The sequence below is a fragment of the Haliaeetus albicilla genome, chromosome 1, assembly GCF_947461875.1.
Source record: "Haliaeetus albicilla chromosome 1, bHalAlb1.1, whole genome shotgun sequence".
Classification (NCBI taxonomy): Eukaryota; Metazoa; Chordata; class Aves; order Accipitriformes; family Accipitridae; genus Haliaeetus; species Haliaeetus albicilla.
In genome coordinates, this window is record NC_091483.1 from 6,648,874 (window position 1) to 6,665,486 (window position 16,613).

A 16,613-nucleotide genomic window follows, 5' to 3' on the forward strand; every position below is an offset into this window, starting at 1 on the left:
CAGCATTAAGCACAGGAGACGTGTGTGTGTGTGTGTGTGTATATATATATATATAAAAGCTTGGTGGAAGTTTACTGAATGTTTACTTTCGCCTCTCGGTACAGAAGATGCTGCGCAGCAATTGCGTGATAGATGGATAAACTGCTTATCGCGCTTCTTCAGGCTGATGGCTCCTGGATTTCGCAGAGAAAGCCCTAGGAAGTAAGCGTTACTGAGAAAAAAACCCAAACACACATGGGTTTAAAGACGAAGAACTTCCTTTCTCTCTCTCTCTCTCTCTCTGAGGGACAGATGAAACCCAAGTGCGAGGCAATTCCAGGGGGTTCGGGTCAATGGCTCAGAGGACCCCTCTGCTGTCCCAGGGGACCGTGCACAGCGCCGGGTACCAACAGCACACGGCCAGGGATGTCACCACGGAAGGGGGGGGATGCTGGAGGCCGCTGAGGACCTTCAATCATCGCCCCCGTGCGCCCGGGAGCACTTTGTGACTTCTGGGTACAAACACCTGGAAATCATTAAAAACCAGCAGAGGCGCCTGAATGTATTAATTAAATAAAACGCACGGCACATGAATCCCGCCCGGTGCCCCCCAGATCCTGGGAGCGTGAAACCCGGCCCTTGGAGCGACGTCCCCAAAAGGGGGGGGGGAGAGAAAAAAAACCCACCACAACCCCAAAACAAAACGTGTGAAAAGAGAATTAGTGAAATTAGGTTAGGCCAATAAAACGTGCGGGGGTTCGCCCCCCCTGGCCCCGCAGCCTCAGGCGAGCAGCGCTATCTAGCCCGATCTATTGTTTCCCCCCCTGGCAGGGGGGTTATTGTGTGATAAATAATTCCTTAAAAAAAAGTGGGCGCATTTGCATAATCACTGCTTTGATGTGGCCAGCAAGATGAAGCTGTGTCCCCCCCAAATCTGCCACGGGCCAGAAGGAACAAAACAAGAGGGAGCCTTTCAATCCGCTGGCAGTGTGTGGGGCAGCCCGTCGGGAGCGGGTTTTTCACTCTCGCTCTCTTTTAACGACCCCTTTTAATGATTAAACTCCAGGAATGCCAAAAAGAAGGCTAGCGCCTCGCTCACCCTCTCCGTCTTTTCTGGTCGGGTCTCATTGTCCTTCCTGGTTTCTCTCCCCCTTTTAAGCAGCACTTGGAGAAGGTGCCTTCGGCTCTTCAAAAGGCCGGGACGGATGGGATGCGTTTCCCCTTTCTCGATGGCAAGCCACACAGGAGCGGGAGGGACGTCTCGGGTGGCTCAGCACCGGGATGCTCCCTCCGTGGTCCTCAGGGAGGGACGCTGCTTCTTGCCAGGTTCGGCATCCTGGATATATTTCCTTCTGTCCCAGGTATAGACCCTGTTAGCAGGAGCATCCCCTGTCCTGCTGGGGCTATGGCAACGGGAACAACCGTGGGAAAAAGCACCCATAGCATTGGAGGATGGAGCGGGGGAGAGTTGGGAGAGGGCTTCTCTGCACCCGAGCGTGGGGCTTGGGGTGGGAGCCAGGCGAGTCAAACCTTCCCTGCTCCCCGGGCAGGGCTGCCCGCACGGCTGGGGTCGGCGGGAGATGCCCTCGAAGGAGACGGGCCCGAGCCGAGGAAGGTGCAGAGGGGGAGGAAAGGAAGCGCCGGCAAAGGATGAGCCAGAGAGGCTGGGTTTGTTACCTAACCCATTCACCCGCGCCCCGATTTTTCTTTCGAATGGGGCCAAAAAAGTTTATTTCCTTCTTTCTTCCCTCTAAACTTGAGTTTATTTCCCTCTTTCCTTTTTTGTCTTTTATTTCCCTCTTTTCTTTCAGAGGACTGATTGTTGGGGGTGATGGGACATCCCAGCTCCCACCAGAGCTGCTGCTCCCCAGAGCATCAGGAAATCGGCCCATGGCTCCAGAGAAAATGACGGCGAACCTGGAAGCGGAACCAGGGGATGCAGGATGGGAAAGCACCTCTTCGGATGAAGTGGAGAAACCTGGGGGTGGTTTCCATGGCAGCACCTTGCCATAATAACACAAGTTTATGATCCTTCTGTGTATTGTATTTTGGCATAAAAGCTTCTCCGCACCGTCAGAGCTGGAGGGGCAGCTCTACGGCCCCTGAGGGGGTTTACAGCCCTCCTTGGCATAAGAATAGCGACAAGGAGCCAAACTAGTGCCGATGCGACAGCAGCCGCACCCCAAGGGCTTGCGCTCGCTCGCTTTCATGTCAGACATAAATCTTGCAACCTATCGCCGTAATTAAAAAAAGCCTTCCCGACACAGCCCTCATCTGGTCGGCGGATTTTAAGCGCAGCTTTGGCCCTCCTTCCTAGGCGAACACCTACGAGTCGAGGCAGAGAACTGGCCTTTTGGGCTCGGGCACCTCGCTGCTGAGCCCCTGGATGCTCGCCGAGATTTGAAGTGAAGGTAGAAGACCTGGGAGGACCAAAAATTCAACTTAGGTAGCTTTCTAGGTAAAGCTGAAGACATTTAGGCTCGGCATGAAGGGTCTAGCTAAAAAAAAAACCCACCTCATTCGGGTGCCTCAGGTTGGGGTTCAGGGTCCACCACTCCCCGGGTTTTATTGATTAAATTATTTTATTGTCACAGTGACACCTGGGTTTGCTGACAGTGGAAAAGTAATGCCATTATGCTGGGAAACAACTAGATGAGGGTTCACCTGCTATGGGGCATCCTATGGTGCTCTCTAATGACTTTGTCATTGAAACGTACGTGACATTAAGTAATTAAGCACACACTGGCTGCTTTTTTAACACTGGATGCATTAGTTATGGCATAATGTTGTTTTAATCGAAAGGACCAATCATCTGGGAGATGATTAAACAGTTAGTTACATATTTTCTTATTTCCATAAGAAAATACGTATGCAACTTAAAAAGAGCCCATCTCAAAATATTTGCAAAGCATATTTTTGTATATGACAGGGTATAGATTTCTCTGCAGATGAAAAGCAAGACCCCACGCAATCTCTGCGGTCCTGCCTTCTATCTTGGGACAGGCGTTTCACTGACTGTCTCCAGCCCGGCAGTGCTCTGCCTCTGTCCCCTCTCTGTCCTTTAACTCCCTCCCAAATCTCTCATGTCCATTGCAGAGAAGGCAAGTTTTGCCTTCCATCATTTCAGGCCAGAGATGGTGCACGGGGCACACCTTCCCACAGCCTCGCCTCAGGCTCCAGCTTTCCCCATGGGCTGGGCTTCGGGGTTTTTTTTGCATTTCACTACTTTCTCCCCCAGGACCTAGGCTTTCCCTGGTTTCATTGCCTTGCTTTTTACATAGGGGGGCTAGTCCTCAAATTTTGGGCTCCTGCTCCTCAGATGGGAATGTCATGGGCTTTTCTCCCTGAACTGATTTCACGTTGGTTGAATACACCAAGAGCTTTTAAGCTGATTTCTCAAAAAAAAAAAAAAAAAAAAAAAAAAAAATCACCTTTTCATTTTTATGATGTTTAACAAGTATTTGAGAGCAGCCACTGGGGGAAAGTCCATCACCCACCAGCTCAGTTCCCACCACCACCCAGCTCTTCCAGCCTCCAAGGGTCCTATTGCCCCCAGAGGTGTGGTTTTATCATCTGCGGGTCCCACGTCTCAGGCACCTCGCAGAGTCCCAGACCAATGCAGAAGCAACAAGAGTTTTCCACATCCGTGGAAACAAGATTTTCCACATCCGTGGGAGGGGGTTTTGGTACCCAGGGCGGGGACTTGCGGACCTGGCAGAGGGGCTACGCATCGGGGAGGAGGACCGGCACACCGGGAGCACGAGCCACAAGCAGCGGCTGATGCCACGGGGCAAGGGGAGGTCCCGGGGGAGGCCAGGAGCCCCCCAGGGAAGGGGATGCCAGCCGTCCTGCCCAGGGGGCCACAGGTGGCCGGGGGCTGTCTGGTTTTGTGGTCGGCTTACTCTCCCTGCGATGCTCTCATGGGACAAGACACAGCACGTGTCCTCCAGGCACCAGAGGACATGGGTGGCAGAAGCGATGGGACTTAAGGGGTGGCGGAGAGGGGCACTGCCCTGGTGGGTGTAGGTGGGGGGGCCGGGGGGTGGGAGCGAGCCTGGCATTGCCAAAAGGGCCACGCATTGGCAGGGGATGCCGGCGCTCCCAGCATTGCCTCGCAAAGTCACAACCTTGGCCCTGAGGGGCTTGGCCGCCGTGGGAGCCTGGCAGAGCGCTCTTCCCAATCTGATTTAGGGAAAGGACCGGAACCTGATCCCAGCTCCCAGCCCTCCAAGACAATGGGAGCACTTGGACCCCCCAGATTTGGCAGCCAGCTCCCTGGACCCCCAGCTTTGCAGTAGAAATCGGGGTGTTGCTTTGCCTAGCAGCAGCAAAGTTGCTGCCTGGCAGCAACTTGCTGTACCCCCCCAAAAAGCTTCATCCCGCAAGCTGCTCCCTGCCTGGGCAGGACATTTTGAGCATTCACTGGGGATGTCAACAGGCCGTCTGTTTCCCTCGGCCGAAGTAATCAGATAAACTCAGCGTGAAGGAATAAAAGCGAGCCAGGAGCAAGGCTAACGGTGACACGAAACTAAGCCGGTGTTTTTCCAGGCAGGCCAGAAAGCTTGCCTCGGCAGCAAGCAGCTGCGCCCAGCGGCACATCCCGGCTGGTCCGTGGTGGGAAGGGGCTGCGTCGCCCCAGCGTATCGCATCAGCAGGCAAACCGAAAAGCACGAGCTGCCCGAGCAGGGTTTTGCTCTTGCAGGCCGGTGTTTGGGATAAGGCACGCATCCGAGCGAATGTGGAACGGTAACGCACGATCTTGGGGATTCCCCCGGTTGCACGTAGGGTAAGGAGCCACCAGAGACTTTGTGGGGCTCTGCAGAGGTGTAGGGACCGGGGGGGGGGGGGAGGCACAGTTTATCATTTGGGGGGTGAATCGTATGCACCAAATCCTGTAAGGGCTTGGACTTCACGACATTTTGCCTTTATTATGCGTGGACTTGGCCCTCGCAACCCCGATTCCCATACCATACGGGCACAAAAATCTCAAGCAACCCCTGTGTTATATGGTGATCACAGTGCTGCAGTCCACTTGCATGAAGAGAAATCATGGTGGGAGGTTTCTTTTTTTTTTAACCTGGTGTAGGTTATTGTCTTACTACGGGGCCAAATCTCACGCCTTGAAGTCTGAGACAGACTCTTTTGCTCTAACAAGCTAACTGACACCTTCCACTAAAGGATATATCCTGCCTTCAGCCTATGACACTGCAACATTTGCGCAGGTCCAGCAAACTTCTGGCAACATTCTCATCCCTGTGACTTCTTGTACCAAATTCAGATTTCTGATTAAAGAGAGGTAGTACTCTTGCAATGCTAAGATTTAAAATAAAGCCTTTAGAAATTGATTGGAGAAAAAAAAAAAAAATTCTTCGGACCACTGCCTGTGATGGAAGGTTGCTCGGCGCTTCGCAGCAGCCGGCAGCATGCGAGGAGGGAACGTGGACGGTGCTGGGGTGGCTGCGACACACAGCCGTCCCCTTTCCCTCGCCTCCCCTCCCCCTGCTTTTATTAAAAAGAAGAGCGACTGGACCAAAGCTGATGGCATATTTACCTTCATGAGTTTTAAAAAAAGTTAATTACTGCTTGGAGCAAGTTGGTATGGCTGTCCTGAGCTGTCTTTTATTAGTAGTCGCCTTCATTAATTTCCCTCGCTGGATTTGCTGCTAATAGCTGCTTGGTCCTGGGCAGCACAAAGCAGCATCTGTGCCATTGAGCAGAAAAGCGGGAGTCAAGCAAAGGGGGGTATTGGGGGTGGGGGGGGCGACGCCGTTTGCAAATCAACCTCTATTAACATGATGGCCTAGCTCGGAGGGGACGGCAGCCCCGGTAGCCGGCGCGGAGGGAAAAGCAGTTTGGGCTTCACTTGGCTGCTACTGAGGGAGCAAAGGCACCCGCTGCCAGCTGGGGTTACCCTGCCCTTCACCGGCCGGGCTGCCCGGGCACCCCTGGGTGCTGGCTGTGCCCCCCTTGTACCCCCCCCTTGATGGGGAGGGGAAGGGGGATGCTGGACCTGCCTCTACGGGACCTGTGCCCCCACCTCGGTGCTGCGGGTGCTCCGGTCCTGCGGCACAGACTGCTTCAAGCATCTAAGTTAAGCAGGATCTAGCAATAACCGAATTATTAATAACTTGGTGTCTTTTGAGGAAGGATACGCTCTGTCTTAAAAGGAGCTTGGCAGAGAAGTTTTCTGATTAAAGAATGGGATTAAGTTCTATTTGGAGGGTCGCCGAGGGCAGGTTGCGAGGCGGGGGGGCTGGAGGCACCACGGGCTCACACGAGCCGGGGCAGCGGGCGGCTGCGGAGGCCGAAAGCCCCATCTGCTCCCGCTCTGCAGAGGGACACGGGAGATGATTTCATCCAAGTGGAAAAAAAGGAGGGTGGTGCGTGCCATTCCCGGGAGAGGGGTGAGAGCAGCACGCTGCTGCCGCGGGGCCGTCCCCAGGCTGCTGCTTCCCCGCGGGGCTGGGGAAGGCACCCGGGTGCCGGTGCAGGGACTTGCCTCTGAGGCGGCAGGTGACGGTGGCACTTACCAGCCCCTACTTTGCTGCAAATATCCCCGTTCTGGTTATTTCAAGGGAGCAGCGGTTACAATGGTACGTCACACCACCTGTAAAAAGCATGCTTTTCCCAACACGCACGCAATGCCTACAGATACGAGCTGTGTGTGCTTGGTTTCCCTTCCCCTGGGGGCTCCCCCAGCATCGGCGGGGGGTCCCCCATGGCTCTGCCGTCCGGGGATCAGGATGGACCGGGAAAATGCCCGCGCTGGGTGCCAGTCCCGTGCCTGGAAGAGCAATCCCACCCTTGCTCCCAAGCCATATAGTGGGAAGCAGATCGCCGAGGAGGCTGGTGCTGCTGCGTTGAGCAGTAGCGCTGAATTTTGCCGAGCAGAAGAGATTTGGCAGCGCAGGCTGCCTTTCTGAGCTCGCTCACGTGAAGCTTTCCCCTCAGTACCCATGAATAGCTCTTTCTGGCAAAGGACCGATGCCTAAATCCAGCAGCTGGGCTCTCAGGGCAGCTGATGCTGGGTTTATGGCAGCGGGGACGTGCTGCCTCGCGTGCAGGGGCTGCCTCACAGCTGGAGGGGTCACCCCGTGCCCGCTCTCCGCTGGCCTTAACGGCCCAGGATGCTGCTGACTCGGAGGGAGAGGGACGGAGACAAGCCTGGCTCAGCCTTCTGTTGTCAGAATAACCGACGCTGCATCTTTTGTAACAGAAGTTCGCCAAAGTGCTTTGTAGTGACATTAGGTATTGGCAAAAGAATGAGAAAATCATTCTCCCTGTGGTTAACAGGCTTTGGTTGCATCAACTTGTTCCCTCTTGATATCAAATATACTAAGTTTTATGCATGAGTACACAACACTGCAACAAGGTAAGCAGGCAAAACCTCTTTTAAAAAATACCTTCCCTGACGGACAGGAAAGTATGTCACCACCTTGTCAAGAGCAGGACATTTTTGTACCTGACTTACTGTAGCACGTGCATTGGGTGTAAAAAAAAAAAGGAGGAAACATTTCTTCAGGCTTTATGTCCCCACAATTAATAATAATATTTCACTGTACCAGCACAACACAGTTTTGCTCATTTTGTAGAGACCACAGGGTGACTGGCTCTTAATCGCCATACCGAGCTCTTACATTGGACTTTGGAGTGTGTTGTAATTAATCAAATGCAAAAAGCGCCCTTGGTGGCAAGTTACTTAATATAATCCACTGCGTTTCTAAAAAAAAAACAAACCCCAAAACCCAAAAAAGTATTCCCTAAGTCTTGGTCAGTTTAAATTACTTTCTTCTGAAACCAGAGGAAATAGCAGAACAGCAATTTTTTTGGTCAGTGGCTCTAAGATGAAACCTCCAGCCAAATATTAAATGCTCCATCATCAGTCTAAGAAGTCAACTATTTATTTCCCCCAATAATGACCTATTTATACCACAAATATGAAACAATAATTTAAGTTCTGTGTGTTCTGGGCCATGTGTGTGCCTAAGTTCTTCAGGCGACAAGGTTATAGAGGACATTAATCCAGGATTTCCAGTATCCAAGCCCTGGATGAAGACAGAGTGCCTGCATATGTGAAGGACTGATGCCTCTGAATTTGTGCCCAAGCCTGTAAAGAGTAAGACCAGTAGAAGCTGCGGAGTTAAATACAATGATGTCTGTTTTAACAGAGAACTGGACAAGCTGATACTCGATACTAACTTTTAACTGTGAGTAGCTGTAACTTTGCCTAAGATGGTAAAATGCGTGCTACAAACTAACGAAAGAAATCAGCTGCTAACTGCAAATGTCAGGAAGAAATCAAAATAGTAACATTTCCCACAGATCGATCTATTCAGGAGCATGTCTAAATGTGTTCTGTTTTTCTTTCTTTGAACAAGAGGCATAAGCTGGAAAAGGCATTACTTTTCAGGGGTCTCGAAACTGTACGTGCTATTACAGCAGACATCGCGGGGCCGGCTGTTGGCAGCGTATTAGGACACTTTGTTCTGCAGAGATTGTCCGGGAGGTTTTGTTTTGCTTTTAATTGTCTCTATAGAGAAGAGAAAGCCTCTGCCGAGAGGCTTTAACACAGCATCTCTGCTGCCTATTAATTCCCAAGATCTTGCTAACTAGCTTTGTTTCCTCTTTAGAGCTCGGCGCTCTCTTTTGCCGGAGCACGAAGCTATGTATGCGCAACGTTTGTCACTTGGTTAAAGCCAGCATTTCCCTACTGCCGCAGACAAGGCCGTCCTTTATTGGCTGCAGAACAAGATAACGGACTTAATCTTCCCAGTAACACGTGAGTTTTCATGTATCACTTTAATCTGCGAAACACTGGGGCCGAGTGTACCGTCACATGCCGATTTTACTTTTCTATGAGCGAGTGACTCCCAGGCTCAATGATGGATTGTTTGCTCGCTTTTAACAACAGTCAAGATGGTGAATGCCCCGGGGTGATAGACAGTATGCAATGGGAACGGCAGCAAATCTGATGGCCCAGTTCAAGTTCACCTGACAAAGCTGAAGCAGTCTGCAAGCAGCATTCGAGAAAGGATTATTCACACTAGCATTATATTTTTGAATGCATTTTTCTTCCTGCGCAGCTGCCCAGCTCCCCAACACTGAAGGTTTATGCACCATAATAAAGAGATTTAATTTTTTTTTTTTTCTTCTCTTGCTTCTCCCTCTTTACACCTAGTTCTAATCGGTCAGTGAAGTGATGGGGCATATTTCCAAACAACTCGGCACAAACATCACCTAGAAAACAATAGCATTGCTAAAAAGTGGGAACAAAAGCCTAAAAATCTCTGCTGGCTGCAGAAACAAAAGCGGATGGTTTTGTTAAAGCTAACTCTCTGTTGGGGACCCATCTTTTCATGGAAGTTTGATGCTGTGTTCCCTTTCTCATCAGGAAAATCTTCCCAAAGAAATGATCCCAGCCTTTCAGCTCGGGGGCAGTGGGACATCAAGGCTTTGGAGGAGAAGAGGAGAATTTGAAATGAAGGCAGCTTTTCACTGCTGATGGAGCGGGAAAGCTACCTACCATTTTTCAAATGAAGAGCCCCATAATACACGTGGGAGTGCACATGCATATGTGTGCACACACATACTCTGGAGGTGCTGGCATGGTCTTGCAAGAGTAAAATCTAGGTTTCATCATAGTTTCTTTTGGCTGGAGACGCAGCAACAAACTTTAGCTCCAGTCCTGTGTCTTATTCCAGTAGTATGTGGCACCGTTGAGGGGAATAGGTATAACTGTTGCTTGAACTTTCCCAGAGGTAGCTTTTCTGCCTGCCTGTTAGGCTAGTAACACCAGGAAAGATGTGCTGGAAGAATATAAGATCACTTTCCTTTTCCTGTGGAACAGAAAATCAGCTGCAACCTGTAGATGCAAAGATACGCCCTCTGCTTTTAACCAAAATTTGCAATGCATCCCTGACAGAGGCTGAAACAAGCATCCTCCTGGAAGCCCATGCAGGCTAATCGCCCATTGGAAATGAAGGTTGAAGCCCACTCATCCTGGCCAGGTAACCCATTAAAAGTCTGTCCGCAGTAGATGTAAAACGGACAGCTGAACTTTTTAGGACTAAAATGCATTAGTCAGCCTACTTGATTTGAAAATGCTTTTTTCATCATAGCCTGAATTTGGGTAATATTGCCAATAGTTTTTTGGTTTGTTTTGTTTTTTTCAACCAGACACTCCAGTTGGCTTAATTCAGCATTGAAGGGGCACAGCATTTTGTGTGAGGAGCTTCCATCCCCTGTTTTTTATGGCTGTTTTCTTTATAGCGCATGTATACATTATCTGATCATGCCAGCAGGTTTGACTCTTTTCAGCTAACCAGCCTGTGCAGGGAAAAAAGAAAAAAAGATTTCAGCTGTTCAGCTAGAATTCATGAAGGTGGGAGGGCACTGCTTTCCTCTACGTGCTTCTGAAATTTGCTGTGACAGAATAACTCTAGCAGTTGGGTCTCTTGGAGGTGCGTGAGTGCTTATCAGTTATGTGAATTGCTGTAGGTGTCCAAGAAGGTCACATGAATTAACTGCAAGCTTTAGTTCAAAAAAACCCAAACAACAACAACAAAACCCCCACAAAAGATTGTTTCATAAAAAGTAGAAGGCTGCAGCTGCCTCTAACCCAGGCAGGCGCTACTGAAGCATGTGGCCAGCGTACATGCCACGGGCTGTTCAGTCCTAGTGTTAAAAATCAGAGGCTCTCTGAATATGCTCGATAACAACCACAAACAATAACAAAAATACTGCTGAAACGCTGGAGTTAAAGACCTAAGTTGCAGCTGTTTGCATGTGTGATAGTAAAGCGTGTTCCTAACGCAGGCGGAGTTGTCAAGAACCCCCCTCCCATCGTGTAGGTACAAGTTCAGTCTTTGCCTGTACAAGTGGAGCGGGGTGGGAGGAGCAGGGTCTAGATGTGGGCTGTTGGTAGAGGCAGGGTGTTAATATATCACTTAAGTATTATTGGACATCTGTTTTACTTCCATAAATGTATTTTCTGGGATGTGCCAGAAAAGCAGCAGGTTGGCAGCTCTGCAGGCTGTACCTCCACCAGCACTGAGGCACAACCCATCGGACGCATCATCCTTGCTGCTGGCAGCAAACTGCAAGCCTCCTTCTGTCTGCTTCTGTTGGGGACTCGGCTGAGGAAGGCGCCTCTCATTCCCAAACACCTTCCACCTCACAGGTCTGTGAGGCTGGTGACAGAGGCTCAAAGGGAGGGTGTGCTTTGCCTGCCTAGTTGGAACCAAACTGGCACTGAAGCTGCTTACTCTGTGCTTGTCAGATGCTGGACTCCCCCCAGAACCGCTCCTTTGTACAAGCGGCTACGCTCACGTCCAGTGAGATTATCTGTGGGAATTAGTTACGGAATTGGTCACCAAATCTGCACTGCTCACAGTTTCATTACAGGCAGAAGAGATGTGCTGTCCTTAAGTGAGAACTGTTCTTCTCTTGGGAAAGTCTTCTGAGAGTTTGTTAAGTGTAGCAGTCCTCAATTATTCATGTAAAGCAAATCTGGGTTCAAGAACACTATTTTTTCCTTGCAGAGCTTTCTTGGCTGTTATAGGCAAAACCATATTTCCATCTGTTTAGATGTTGTGTGGTCACGTATGCACATACACACCGCTGAAAAAAACTTTGTTACTTTTTAAGCAAACCAAAACATTACCATTTGTTCCCTGAAGCATTTATACAAGTTTTTGAAAATTTTACAGATGGCTGAAATACAACTCTCTGCTTCTGTCTCACTCTATTTCACATTTCATATCCAAAGAGCAGATGGTGCCCATTGCCCTTATTGGGTCTGAATGGATTAGAAGTTTATACAGTCTTGTAGTACACCTCTAGCTGAATATGGGAGGCTGTTTTCTTACTCTTCTTATGTTGTGCTGTTAATTCTTACAGATGGTTGTAACAAGATGAGGTTCAGACGGTACACAAGATGGTAACATGGTATTACCAGCCCGGATGCAAAGACCAGAACTTGCCAAACTCATGCAGGTAATGATTGACCCAACTCATGTGGGTATTGTTTCAGCAGCTCAGCGGCTCTCACAAAGACAATATGCTCCTGAAGGTGTGTAGTGTAAAGTTACTGTCCAGCTTATGGGTCATTCTTTGTGTGACTGTCTTGTGCAAGTCTACATAGGCAGCTCTACTGAGGGTCTTGTTAAAGAAAGGCAGCGACAGATATCATTGCACTCCACATGTTGATTATTAAAGAAGTAATAAATTCCTTTCTTACCGAAGTTGGAGTGTGAAACATCTTTGCTATTAAGAGAATGAATCTGGGGGTCTGTGAGGTAGATGAGGCCTTTCCCGTTACCTGTCACCCAACCTGTAGAAGAAAAGATACATCTTGCTATCGAACATCACAGGACTGTCTGTCTGGCACAGCCCACACACTGAGAATGTCCCTTCAGTGATTCCCAGTTTGCATCTAAGTCAGCAAAAGTAGACCTCTAAGAGGGACGTAATGAATATTTAATGAAATTAATATCCCAAAGATACCTGTGTGCTAAAGTTTGAGTCTGAAAGGTTTTATCCTTGACTCTTAACCAAAGAGCTCAATTCTCCATTAGCTGAACAGGGGACCTTTTTTCAGGCTTGCCAATATTAGGAAGGAGGAAGTGTGACAAAACCCACTGCCTCTTTTAATGATTCTCCTTTAGATGGTTCCAGAAGACACATCCTTGCAGACTGGCTTTAGCCTAATTGCATGCAGGCCACTCCATGGCACGAAGCTGTGGTGCACTTGGGAGCGTGCGGCTTACGTGCTTTTGCTGTGATGCAGTGGAGAACAAGAGCACTGCTCAAGGCAAAAACATACCTACACATCCCTCCCTCACTTTATGTCATTTAGAGACAGTATGCCCTTTATATAGCATATTCTGAAACATGAGAGGACACACAAGAAATGAAGTTTGCTGTAATACAAACCTTGCAGATCAACAACAACGTCTGTTCCATTGGAGAACTCATAGGAGAAATGGCCGTAGGCCAGACCATACTCTGTGGCTTTGTACTCATTCTTCACCACCTTCGTGTTATTGGACAGCTTCACAAACTCCCCAAGGATGTAGGGCTCCACACTCACACATCCTTTTATAGTTCTGTCTTCCAGTATCTGAAAAGAGAGTGTTAATGACACGTCATGTGAGCAGAAATGTGAAAACAAGGATGCTAAAGCTCCTCTAACTGAAGTCTTGTTTTTTCCTCCTACAACTTTCCATCGTAAGATGGTTGGAAAGAGTCTCCATGTTAACCCACAGCTCATTCAAAACACAGGCTCACATTTAACTAGAACAAAAGGTGGAACAAGATCCAACAGAAAATCAGCCTGACAGGCCAAACTCCATGAGCAATGAATTCTACAACTGTCTAGTTTGTCCAGCAAATAGGAAGCTTCTTTCAGGAGACTATGTCTAAAGAATAAGCTAGAAAGCTAGAAAAGATTTGGCTAAACCTGCACCTGGTCCTTCTTCAGTGTGTAAATAACCAGTGGGAGGTTTTGAGAGTTGTTTTAGTCATTTCTATGTTCAGAGACTTGTAAGTACTCATGCCAGACTCTCATTAGGTCTTATTAGCGAGTGGCATAGAGCCAGATGTAGTGCCAGAATGGCTAACAGAAATAGCGATATGCACAGCATGTTATCATATACCTACTCATAACAAAACAGTGAATTCAGCTCTGTACTATAGAGGGTAGCTCTCCCTATTTGAAACACGAGTCAAATTGAAAGTTAAGCATACGAATACAGAAAAGATCCTTTACTTTCCCGCTGGGGGCTGGATGACAGCTTTAACCTCTGTGCCAGGTCACCCAAATGAGGCTCCTGCCTCTAACAATCAGGCTGGGTGCTGGCACAGCAGGGCCATTTGCCTCGTGGCTTTGCATGCTCTCCTCACAACCATCGTGCAGAAGAAAGAGGGTAGAAGCAAGAGCTGTCCTGGCTACAGTTACGTGAAACACATAAGGCCAGTGTGATCTGTGCGTTAAGACTTGAGGGCATGTCTAATGCGGCTTCCTCAGACTCCGTGTGTTTGGAACTGAGTGGGCAAACAAACATCTCCTGTGAGCAAAAGCGGCTGTTGCTTTGGTTGAGTTATGGGTGGTTTTGTTGTTTAAAAAGACTAACCCCAAAGTGCTTTTTCTTGAAACTTTTAGCTTCAAGCTCTTTTTTTTTTTCAACCCGCTCTAGAGACAGAGTAATTCTGGTGACTTTGCTGGCCCTTTCTCCCAGGTTCTCTCAGATAACTCCACATCCCAGCCAGCTCTCAGCCACTTAGTTCTTGTGGCTCTCAGCAGGCCATCTCTGAGGCTGGACCCTTGGGATGGAGGGACAGAAATGCGCCTCATTGAGACATGTCTGATGGAACTGTGGCCTCGCTGAAGCTCATGGCCCTGCCAATTCCACCAGCCTTTCTTCATCCATCCATGTACACTCAGCTGCAGGGAAGGCACAGGCATTTCCTTCTCATGACTGAGTACAGCCCACACAGGTGGAGAGAGAGATACTGGTTGTGCTGTCAGGGACAATTGGAAAAGGAGCAGGCTGTAGGGCATTGGATCAGAGGTGAGGTTGTGTCAACAAGTTAATTGAACTGTGGTTTAAAGATGTCTGTGGTCTAAAGGTGTCCTATTCTATGCTAAGGGGTTGTTATTCAGGAAAAGAGCTTTTTGTGATAGCCATTTGAAGGATGACTGAGCTGCCAGTGTGATATGGCCATGAAAAATGCAGGTCTCACTAAGGGTAAGGATTCCTATTGCGTCTGCAAAAGGTGTGGAGGAGTCTCAGGGGAACACTGTACAGGTCTGATCATCAGTATTTAAGAAATGGGAGTTCAAAGTAGAGCAGGCTCAGGGCTTCACAGGTGAACAGGGCAAGAGAAACCTGTATCTTGATGTAACATGAAAACGAGCTTGGCTTCCCCAGCCTAGAGAACACAGGCTACGAGGGGATGTTTTTGCTACTCCTTCCTTAAGCCTAGGCCTCAAAGAAGTTGTGAGAAAGACAGTAAATATAAATTCACTACTTTTAGGTTAGAAAATAGCAGAAGTTTCCAGACATCAAGAAAGCAGCTCTAGAATGATTTCTTATCGGAAGCAATGAAGGTTAAAACACTAAACACTACACAACTGCTTTTAAGATAGGGCTTAAAGAGTATAAAAAGGGATTATGCAGTGTTGTTGCCTGTGGTATCAGGGCACTGGACCTGATGGACCTCGTGGAGTCACAAGGAGGTCGTTTCCAGTCCTGTGTTCCTGAAATTCAGCATCGTGCAGAAAAGGCCTCAAAGTTGTCCTGCAGCAAATCAACTTGCCTGCAAGAACCTCACTTGCTGGGTTCTAGTGAGGTTTAGATGTTTTTGTGTTGCTTAAAATGGGTCACTTTGCTGTTCAGATTTCATAACTACCCCTGAAAACAGATGTCCATATACTGTTAGATGACATAAAAGGCTGGGTAACTCCTGGGCTTTATTTTAATTTCTGACTTCTAGCAGTACATGGCATGTTTTCTGCCAGTGTACCCACAAACTTGTAGCTCTGCCAGTAGGTGTCTTCTGTCCTGAAATGAACAACTGCAGCTACCAGATAAGATCACATGAATGATACCATGTCATCTCGAGGTAGCCTAACTGCTAGCATTTTAAAATAAAAATTGACTTAAGACACTCTTCCCATCAATTCCTTTGTATTGCTTAAAGACAGTTCTTACCAGGAGTACTGCAGATGGGATATAAAAGATTTGGGTAGGGACCTTTTGCTCATACAGCCTTTTGTTGAATTCCGTCACATAGTACTGGGCAGTCATTTGCCGTTCCACATCACTGAAATGATGAAGAAGTCCTTTTTCTTCTTTATATTCTTTCCCAACGTACCTAAACAAGAAGAGAAGTGTTTGGTGTAGTCAGATTTGCAGCAGACTGCACTTGGGAAGCCCTACTTGTGATACAGAAACATCACTACAAAGCAGAGCTTGGCTGTACAGAAGCAAAGCCAGCTGTTAGTGCTGCATTTAAAATGGTAGTGATTAAAGTTGGGGTTTTATTCTTTTATAGCTCTTACAGGCATAAAATGCTGTACTGATCAATCAAATCCTAGGATGGGGGTTTCATAACACCGCACTGTTTAAAGCCAACTCTTCTTGACTCTGAAGGAGACCCGACTCAGAGGTCCTTAAAATACTGTTCTTAACCCATAATAATTCATAAGTTATTTCAAATAACAATCCTAAATCTGCAACTAGCAGTTAGCGGAGTTCTCCTGGTGCAGAGGCCTTTATGAGGCAAAGAGATGATTTTAATCCTGCTTTCAGAGCAGATGCATCCATTGCATAAACCTGCTGCTAAAATTAAAGAAAAGCAAATGCATCACCTTTTTGCCTATAGGTATTGTGATCTATCTATCTATCTATATCGCTAATTCTCTGATGCAAAGCTAGAAGTCAAATAAAAAGGAAGCAACATTTAAGCTCCCATGAGATTACCCCAGCACAGACAAAGGTGAAATCAGGCCTAAGAGTTGTCATGAGCAAATGAACACTAACATGGCTGTTAGAAGACAACAGTGAATTAGCTTTTTCTTCCCAGAAATTAAGAAGTAGAGAGTTACAAGGAGCAATGGGAAAGATTGCCAA

At 48.1% G+C, this 16,613-nt stretch overlaps 1 protein-coding gene across 2 annotated transcripts in view; it reads right to left on the reverse strand.

The window, feature by feature from the left end:
- Nucleotides 1-7,704: 7,704 nt before the first annotated feature.
- Nucleotides 7,705-16,613, reverse strand: part of ALPK1 (alpha kinase 1) — a 54,173-nt gene continuing 45,264 nt past the window's right edge. For both annotated transcript variants that reach the window (XM_069769844.1, XM_069769916.1), the window contains exons 12-14: nt 15,693-15,855; nt 12,913-13,099; nt 7,705-12,310 (exon numbers count right to left, since the gene is read on the reverse strand). In XM_069769844.1, coding sequence (XP_069625945.1) covers nt 12,114-12,310; nt 12,913-13,099; nt 15,693-15,855 — 547 coding nt within the window. In that variant the 3' untranslated portion in view covers nt 7,705-12,113. The remainder of the gene's footprint in view (nt 12,311-12,912; nt 13,100-15,692; nt 15,856-16,613) is intronic.